General features: G+C 41.5%; 1 protein-coding gene across 10 annotated transcripts in view; it reads left to right on the plus strand.

Moving 5' to 3' along the window:
- GSDME (gasdermin E) overlaps positions 1–8,687 on the plus strand; it is a 79,173-nt gene extending 70,486 nt beyond the window's left edge. For all 10 annotated transcript variants that reach the window (XM_050892911.1, XM_050892909.1, XM_050892906.1 and 7 more), the window contains 5 exons: positions 2,471–2,659; positions 4,326–4,453; positions 4,570–4,756; positions 6,892–6,965; positions 7,766–8,687. In XM_050892911.1, coding sequence (XP_050748868.1) covers positions 2,471–2,659; positions 4,326–4,453; positions 4,570–4,756; positions 6,892–6,965; positions 7,766–7,996 — 809 coding nt within the window. In that variant the 3' untranslated portion in view covers positions 7,997–8,687. The remainder of the gene's footprint in view (positions 1–2,470; positions 2,660–4,325; positions 4,454–4,569; positions 4,757–6,891; positions 6,966–7,765) is intronic.
- The last annotated feature ends 1,205 nt before the right edge of the window (positions 8,688–9,892 follow it).

Genomic DNA, 9,892 nt, shown 5'->3' on the forward strand with positions numbered 1-9,892 from the left:
TGTCTGAGCAGTGATCAGTGTCTGTTTATGGAAATGAAAATAGCCTTTGAAGTCAAATCCAGAAACTAATGTAGTTCTTTCATATGAGACTGAAAGTGACCAGTAGCAGGTGTAACATAATGGGATTCTCTTCGCAGATAATTACAGAATAAGGTGCATGTAAGTGGGTTTGGGGGTGGTTTTGTTTCTTTTTCTTTGCCACTGATAATGCTTTAGTTATTCTATAAGGAAGAATGGTATATAAACTTTCTTTAAAATGTTCTGGCTAATGTGACTGGACATGCTTGGACATTTTTATGAATAAATAAAAAAGAAAAAAAGGTCTAATCCTTTTCTGATCCCTTTACCGTAATGTTTTCCTGTAATCATTCTGTTTGATTTCTACAGGCTAATTTTCCACTACATGTAAAAGCTGTTCCTGTTAAAAGCTTTGCAGTTTTGTGTCTCTCAAGTTTCACTGCAAGTCCTCCTGTTCTTGCTTTACAAAACAGGAGGTATAGTAGCACCCAGCTGATTTGCTTTGTTCTGTTCATTGCTATATATGTGTGAGTTGCTTCCTCTTAAATGTCTGTAAATTAAACAGTCCTAATCTTTTCAGCTTCTACACGCAAAGGAGTCTCTTTGCCTTTGATTGTTTTCATTGATCATCTCTGGTTTTCTTCCATTTTTATTAATGTTTCTGAATAACTAACAAGATCTAACTGCGCTATTGGAGGTTTGTCATCAATGGATGTAGCAGAATTCAATAGGGAAAATATCACAGTATTATGTATATTCTTTCATTCACTTATTTTCCCTTCTCTTTTTTTTTTTAAAAGTGTGACAAAATTAATGAGATAAAAAATTAATTCACAGTCCTATTAATACAAAACTTTCAGAGTCCTGTATTTTCCTCTGAATCGAGTCCTATTACAAGATTTAACAGCAGGGTCTGTATCTCTTAAAACTTCTTACATGATGCTGTGTATTGATTTCCCTTATTAGCATCATTCTGCCTTAGGAGGGCAGGTAGTTTATTAGCACGATCTTCCTCCTTCAGGGTTCGTGTGAAAGCCTTGTTATTATCAATGAAAATAACATGAGCATGTTGGCCTTATGGTACCTTAGCTGCTGTCCGGAGTCTTGTTGCTTTAGGAAGTTCTTTAATTTTTGTTAATCGCTTTCTGCTCCTCTGTAGCTCGCTCTTCTCTGTGAAGGGTTCTGCAGGCATAAAGGTCTCTGTCGTCTTTCTTTCTCTGTGGCAGAGATTTCTTTGTCTGCTCTCCCTTTGAAAAAGCTTTTTGCTGATGGAGTGCTCTCCGTGCTTTCTCATCTGCTTTGAATGTCCTTAATTTGGTGAGACAGGCTCTTACAACTGCAGGAAGGTTATATTTAGGTTTTGTGCCTGGTACATGTGAGCACTGTGCTTGATTAGTTACATTCTTTTTTTTCCCTTTGCTGTCAGGTATTACTTTAAAATTGAGTTCCTATTGCTAGCCTGCCTGCGTTCTCCTCAGACCTGCTGGAGAGTGCCAGGGGTACAGTTTCAAATCTTGCATTTGAGCCAATACAAGATGATCAAAATAATACGTAGGGCTTTGATTATATTCTGCATCTTTGGGGCACAATATTGGACACATGAGCACAGAACTTGATGTTCCAGATTTCTCAGCATAACTCTTAGAAAGGCTCCTTGTGTACCTTCCAGGAGTCCCTTAGCTTCATCAAGTTGGGGGGATTGGGGTGGCAGAAAGTCTACAGTCCCGTTTGGGTGAGGTAGGCCAGTGCTTGTCATGAAGATGAGGCAGAAAGGGTAATCCAGCCAGGGTGTGTTATTTTCTCCACGACGTTATTGCAGAGAGGCGGTATATATTGCAGAGTCATTCCATTAGTGAACGTGGCTGAGTGAAGTCCTTTAGAGACTTTGAAAAGCCTCTCTTTTCTACTCATCTGGAGAACTTGAGGACGGACATGTGGCTTGGCTGAGAAAGAGGAGTCTATCAGTGCCATGACCAGAAGAAGCTCTGTGAGGGACTCTCAGAGTTCTTACGAATCTCCGAAAGTGCTTTCATGTGTCTCCATCATGAGTGGATCCTGTAGCCCGCATTACAGCAGATCTCTTAATTGGTAGAAAATGCAAAGAATTCATACCTGCATCTCTTGTATGCAGCATTCAGGTTTACAGTGTCGGTGAGAAGTTTTCATGTTATTTGCTGTCTACATTACTTTACTTCACAGGAGCTAGTGTCACATTTTGTAGTTGGTAGCTGCACCACACGACCTTTGTCTGTGGACACTGTACCAAACATCAGGGCTGCAGTAATGCTCAATAATTCACATACGCAGCAACCATTGGCATCCTTCCCATCTAGAAGAGGTGAGATATGGAGAAATCACATGTGAGAACACTAGATAATATAAGCTAGCATCTCATTCGGTAATTGCTTGTGTATTTTATTAATTTTTTTTTTAATTAAATTTCTAATTACAGAATTCTGTCTGCTAGATGAACAACAAGGAGGTTTTGAAAAAGAAAGCACAGAAGGCTCAACTTATCCCCACTCAGCACTATTCAGAGATGCTTTGTTTCTCTATCAGCCAGATGCTGTTGATAATGAGATATACTCTGGGGCTAAAAACCTCATTCCCAGTGATGCTTCTTTAAGTGTATTGAAACAAGGTATTACCAGAAATGCTTTATATGATTACATTACAGTGAGTTAAGCAACATGATAGGAGGAAATAATCTGGTACAATAATACATAAGAAATTATGTTAGTTCATTTTTAATAGACCTTATCAGTAACTTTTAGGGTAATGCACTGAAAGAATAGAAGAATTTACTTCTGCAATAGGTATATGCAGTGGACTGTTCCCTAGGAACATCCTGAATCCCTTTGTCATAAATATGATCTTACAAAATTAGGTTTTTATGCCAGTTCTGTTACATTCCAGGTAAGCTCCATAAGATTAGTGATGATCTATGCTTTCATTCAGAAAGGGTCACTGAAAATATTTTTTCATTATTTGGAAAATACTCCCAGTAAAGCTTCTCAGTTAAAGGTTATTTTAAGTCTCAAAAATTACAAAGACATCTCCCCTGCCTTCAATTAGCCTTATTATTTTCTGAGAAGCTTTATGGAAATCTTCGGTATCAACTAAGGCTGATGAAATTAAAATGTGATTTAAATGGAAGTTTGCAAATTGGTATAATGAGCCAGGCACAACTTATTTATTGTAGGGATGTGGAAGGAAGGGGCAGGATTATCACCAGAGGAATGAAAAAGGGGAAGAGAAATCAAGGCCTCAGAACACACTTTACTTTTCATCAGTTCTTGGTAGAGTTCTTACAGGTTGTTCTAACGATGAACATCACTTATCTCTAAATTTTGCCCTTTGTTCACGGCTGTTCAATGGACTAAATGTGACCAGAATAGATATTTGTTGTCCTGAAATAAATCCTGTCATTCTCCAATGTAGACTTGTTTGAAAGGAATAACTGTGTCTCCATGTGTATATAAAAACCACTTATTTGTGAAAGAATGGTATGCCACTGTTTTGTTTTTGTTCTAGCTTGATATACCTTTGTGCCTGGCTTGCTTAAAAGGCTTGGAGGTTTCTTTTCATTAATTAACCTGAGCTGTCTCTTGGAAAAAACTAAAAAAATTGTTTCTACTAAAGCAGTTTAAAGTAGGTTTCCTCTTCTGTTATTTGTATAGACAGTCATACGGTTGCATCAGGTACAAAAAATATCTGCCTGTGGCTGAGCTCCCCGCCCCCCCCAGTGAAGTAACTTTTAGATATAAAAGGCATCTTTAAAGAGAGCATGTTTCTTGACTGGAGTGACATGAAGGGAAATTTCTTTTAAACAAGGTTAAGAATGCTTGCATGCCCATGTTTTTGGAATGTGGAAAAACACATTCCAACCTTCCAGTTGGCATTATTGACTCGAAAACTTATTTTCTTTTAGCAAAGTGGAAATTTGATGTCATAAAACATGTTGTTCTAGTGTCATAGTTGAATTGTGGAGAAAGAAGTTCAGTGAACTCTCTTGTGCTTCTGTTGTATGTATTGTAATGGATTCAGTATTTCAATCAAGAAGAGATTCTTGTCCTGATTTTTGTAATAAGTCTTTTTAGGTCAGGGTTGAAGGGCTGTAATTCTTTGATGCACCTGATGAATCAGGTGTGTTCCAGCCTTGCATTATAACTTGTGCTGATGGAAATCAGGATGTCGAGATATGGTGATAAATGAGCTTATGAAACACATAGCAAAAATGTTAACTGTTTTTACTGGCATTTGTGTAGAAATACTTAGTTTTACTTTTTACTGCTTTCTTGGGAAAGATCTGTCACGGTTGAAGACTCAGTTCCAGCCCTTTGTGAAGCTGCCAGAAGACAAGCAAAGAGCTTTATATAAAACCCTTTGTGAACTCTTGCTCCGTGAAGAAATGGTAACTGCCCTGGAGGATGTGGTAAGATGAAGAAACTTTTGCTTGCTTCCTAAAAGTAATTTCAGGATAGAGCTAGCATTCTCTTTTGCTTGACCTTTTCTCTTTTCAAGAAGTTTTACTTAGTCTTTTGCTTCCAGTTAGATGATATCTGCACAGGAGACAAGCCAGATCTGAAGGAGTTAAAACCTGCACAACAAGGAGACCTCATTGACTTCTTGCAGCTCTTAGGATGCAGTTTACAGAGTGAGCTGTTGTTGCAGAAATATCAGCCTCAGGATGAAGAACTCTTCTCAGCTGCTCACCTCCTCATCAGTGCTCTCTCTGGTATGTATGTTGTGAACGAAGAGAAGAGCCCTTTTTTTAATTTTCCTTTTAGAAGCTCCCTCTGTGTTAAAGCATTTATGGCTCTTTTTGAGCAGTTGGTGAGCGGAGGGAACATAATTTGTTGTTCCTTTTTATGGGTTTCATATACCAGGCTTAGCCTTCCTGGCTGTGAATTAAATTCAGCCCTCAATCACTGACAGATTTTGCTTGTAAAATACACATTCCCCCAAGATCGCTCAACTCTACTTTCTGCTGAGTGTGGGCATTTCCAGTTTGGCAAGCTAATTTCTGTTCTTATTGCATACCAGAGTTCTTCCTGCCTAAATGCTGAGAATTACAAATTAGGTGTTGTCTTCAGTGTAACAGCATTTATTGTTGAGGTGCAAATTACATTTAGCAAAAATGAATTTAACATAGAGACACTGCAATTAGAGGGTTGCTTTGCAGCTGCTGAAAAAGGAGATTAAACCTAAATGTCAAACAAATGCCATGCTCACAATCTAGTTGGCACCACAGTGTTAATTAAAAGCTACCTGCAAAGTCCAAGACAGACTCCTTCCTGGCTTTTTCTCCTCTCTCTCATATATAAAGAATTTCCTGACGTTAAGATAACGAAGGGAAGTCCGGTGTGGTATTAGTTAGATGTGGCACTGTGCAGCAAAATGTCAGTGTGCATCCATATGCGCGCAGTACCCAGCTAGGAAAGCTTAACTCATTTGCAGAGACAGAAAAGAAATAGAGAGTGGAAACCTGCTGATGTGGTAACACTTGTCAGATGCTAGTCACAGCAGGGTGCAGTTAATTGAGTGCGTTGCATTATCACCTGGCTTTGGACATAATGTCTACTGCTAATGTCCAGGCGTAAATGTAGCTGGATCAAGAATCAAAAGCTGGTTTATGCCTGTTGCTTCTATTAGGAATTACAGCCTTGAGGTACAGAGGTGAGGGGCACCACAGGGATCATTTAGTCCATCTCCCTGCCTCAAGGCAGTCTCAGCTACGTCATTCCTCTCAAATTGTGTTTTCGCTGAAGTCAGCATCTCGTAGATTTTGAGAGCGGAGGTTCTTGTTTTATTCAAGTCCTAAATCATTCATCCAGCCTGCAGACTCGGAGTGAAACACTGGGGAGATACTTGGGGAGGAGGCGAGACTGATGGGGAGGGAATCCCCTTTCCTACGAGCTGCCTTTTTTCAAGGGCAGCAATAGTCAGCGTGGGGCTTTGTCGTGGTTTAACCCCAGTCAGCAACTCAGCACCACGCAGCCGCTTCCCCCTCCCCCTCCCAGTGGGGTGAGGAGGAGGAAAGCAAAGGAAAAAAAAGTAAAACTCGTGGGTTGAGATAAGAACAGTTTAATAACTAAAGTAAAATATAATACTAACAATAGTAATAATGAAAAATAATAATAATAGTAATGAAAAGGAATGCAACAAAAGAAGGGGGGGAAAGAAAAAAAACCAGTGATGCACAATGCAATTGCTCACCACCCGCTGACCGATGCTCAGTTAGTTCCCGAACCGCGATCCACGCCTCCCGGCCAGCTCCCCCCTGTTTATATACTGGGCATGACGTTCCATGGTATGGAATACCTCTTTGGCTAGTTCAGGTCAGCTGCCCCGGCTCTGCTCCCTCCCAGCTCCTTGCCCACCTGCTTGCTGGCAGAGCATGGGAAACTGAAAAGTCCTTGGCTTAAGATAAGCGCTACTTAGCAACAGCTAAAACATCAGAGTGTTATCAACATCATTCTCACACTAAATCCAAAACACAGCACTGTACCAGCTACTAAAAAGAAAGTTAACTCTGTCCCAGCCGAAACCAGGACAGGCTTGTACCCATTGCCTGTCCCATTTTATTCTGCACTCTGGGAAGCAGGCAGGAAAGGGCTGGATCAGCCTCTTCCAAACGTCCAGCAGAGCACTTGGGACAACTGTCCTCAGCATTGAATCGCTTTGGTCTCCAGCGTCCATTTCACAAGGTGCTCTACCTACAGATGGGCCTCAAAAATGCAGCTCGTCTGTCTTTGCTCAGCAGGAGAACCCCGTAACAGAGCTCACTGTTAAGAAAGTCGCCTTTCCAGCAGCCAGCCTCATGCAGTGTTCACTGAAAACAACCTCTCCCTTTTAATGTTTCCTTCACAGAGCTGTCTGATTACACTCTTGTCCTGCTGCGTGCCTGCTGTGATCTTCAGGTTGTTCCGGCATTGTGTTGTTTGGTGAGTAATCAAAAATGTGACTGTGTAGCGTGTGGGCCCTGGCAGCAGTAATGACTGTGTTCTCGGCCTTACTGTGTTTCTCACCCAATAAAGATGATGTCAAGCGCCAGTGCGAATTTCAGCTGTAGGCATTGCTTAGGCAAGGTCAGAGTCTGACAGTGGCAAACGATGCAGGTAATTTACTGCAGGTGGATACCTAACTTCTAAAATGTTTCTGTATTTAGGAGGTTTCATGGGCTGTGAGCAAAAGAAAATTGTAACTTAAGCTCAAATTTTAATTTACTAACTGTCTCCCTAGCCCATTTTAAAGTCTCAGTAACAGTAATCACCTGCCCTTGGGAAACAGAAATTTCACTTTGATAGCAGCAGTGCTTGGGCCTTGGCGAATTCTGAAGTTCCAAAACTCTGAAGCCATTCATTGAAACTGCTGAAGGAATGGGGCAGGGCTTTTTCTAAGCTTTTTAAGCTCACTGACAAAAATAACAGCAAAAATCTTTAAATATGTAGGGGCAAGCTCAGAGTAAGAGTGAGAGTTAAGTGTGGTCTGCAGTGAGAGAAGTTGGACTGGGGGAAAGGATGCGGTAGGAGAGATGTTTCTCCTTAAAGGATGCCGTAGAGTTGTGGATGAGTACCTCTTACTTGTCAAGGCTAATAGTAAAGGGATTCTTGCCCTTTTGCCGCTGCCTTGTAAGCTCTCCGGTGGTTTCGTAAGAAGGAACTGAGCTACGCGATGGCAGGAACAGCACTGTTTGGAAAACGTTTTTAATGTCTCTGTCTTTTGCTCTCTCTTGTAAATACAGCCTAACATCGCTTCAGCCGATGGCACTGTGGCGCTGAGCGGTCCTTTGGTGGCTACTCTCACTGACAGAGGAAGATTTGATGTCGTGCAAAGGCTGTTTGCTTCATCAAACATTAATTTGGAAATGACAGAGTCTTCTGTAAAAGCTGTAACTATGAAAGAACCTAGATTCTTCCCACTTGTTCTTTATGTTGCGTTGTATGGATTTTATGCTTTAGGTGGGAATGCATAGGAGCTTTGCTGAGTATCCAGTTATTGCTCTAGCCTGTTCTTTCTTCTGTAGCTCTGCAGTGTAGCGTTGGTGTGTTTGAGCGAGCGGTAGAGCCACTCAGTTGAGTCCTTATGGCAGTCCAGCCAGGTGGTGTGGAGGTCAGGGTGGACTCGGCATGCCTGGGGTGGGCACTCTGCACTGCCATCAGGTGTGCCGCTGCTCTGCGGTTTCGCTAAGGTACGTATGTCTGCAGTGGGAAATACATAAACGAAGGATGAAGGGGAGGAAGTAAAAAAGAGGAGCCCGGAACAGGAATTGAACATGGCTGTTCTGGTAGTTGTCAGATCTGCAGGGCAGTAGAAGCCTGATTGCTTGCGTTAATATGCGTGGGAGAAAACTGCAAAGTACGAACTGCTTTTTGTAAGCAAGCAAACAAGCAGGCTGTGGAAATCCAGGGTTCTGCAATGCAGTAAATGTTTCGCTCATTTAAGTCTTGATGTGCAGAATGCCTTCACTCTGGGGCAGGTGGAATGGAGGGCTCTCAAAGAGGTACTGGATTAGGTTTTCATTTATTAAGTGTAGTTTGGCTTTATGGATGTGAACTGCACACTGCAAGAAATCAAAAAAACTCTTCTTCAAAAACTAAGACCACCTTAGGGATTTATGCCTCTGTACAGCATTTCTGTTTTCTAATAAATTTTTACTCACCTTAGCAAGTTTCAGCTGTTTAAATTGTATTCTGAACTTTCTCCTTGAGGTACGGTGATGCCTTTTGGTGCGTGCACATGAAATGTCCCTGCTGCACTCCACAAAAATGATCGTTTTACCCATATGACATTTTAAGTGCAGATGTTTTGCTTGTTTCTTTGACCAACAGCAAAGTGTTAGTAAAGCACTTGGTCCTTTGAACTATTTTGCCTTTTTTTCATCGTGATTTTTTGTAATCATGTGGATGGGACAGAAATGCAGCAGAGATCGCTGTAAATATGGGCTTGGGATGATGATGTTCCAGGTAAGTGGAATATCAGTGCTTTCAGATAAGATTGTGAGATGGCTGACAGACAAACAAGCAGGCAGCTGCGTGTGTGGGGAGGGGTGACCAGTGACCAGGCCCTGCAGCTTAGCTCGTGGGTAGGAGTCCTGGGTTCAGTTTTCTGCTCTATTCCCACGTGGTCTTGAGCAGATTGTCTAAGAGGTCTTCAAAACCTCCTGTCAGTTAAGCTTTCCCTGAGGAGGTGGACTTTGCAGAAGAGCACCGTGGTACCTTTCCGTACCCTGAGAGCGCAGGATAGCCTCGTACGCTGGGCTGTTGGCGTTTCTGTGTCTCATCTGTTAAATGAAGCTGATGGTGTTGCCTGAACCTTGCACTGGTGTATATGGAAGTGTCCTTTAGGAGGATGGAAGCATGTTACTCTGCTTCTGGGAGTGATATGTTTTTGTAAATGGGAAAGTTGTCTTTTGCCAGTCACTACTCAAAAGTTGCCTCTGTAACCAACTAATTTATCAAAACTTTCTATTAAATGTTACTTCAAAACAATAGAATAACTTACAACCTCATGCATGTAATTTATTTCCATTGTTCTTCTTTTTGGGATTCCAGTCATGCCCTTGGCCTTGAAAGGTGGTGCGCACAGATGGCAAGTGGATGTGTGGGCATCCACGTAGCACCACTGTCCATGTGCTCTGGTCTTCCTTGTGGAGTCCTGGTATAAGCCTTATGTGCACTATACTGCGTAACTGCTGTCAGGGTGTGCATGCTGTGTCATATATGGAGGAGAGGGGATTTGTTTAGAGGGAAAAAAACCCAACCGCTAAGTGTTCTATAGAAACATCATTGAAAAAAGAAAAGGTTTTGTTTGTTTCCTGCTATTTTGCTTTCAGATGTAGATTAGTCTTTTGCTTCAGCTAAATCTACTG

This window comes from Gymnogyps californianus, chromosome 2, assembly GCF_018139145.2.
Source record: "Gymnogyps californianus isolate 813 chromosome 2, ASM1813914v2, whole genome shotgun sequence".
In the NCBI taxonomy this organism is placed as follows: domain Eukaryota; kingdom Metazoa; phylum Chordata; class Aves; order Accipitriformes; family Cathartidae; genus Gymnogyps; species Gymnogyps californianus.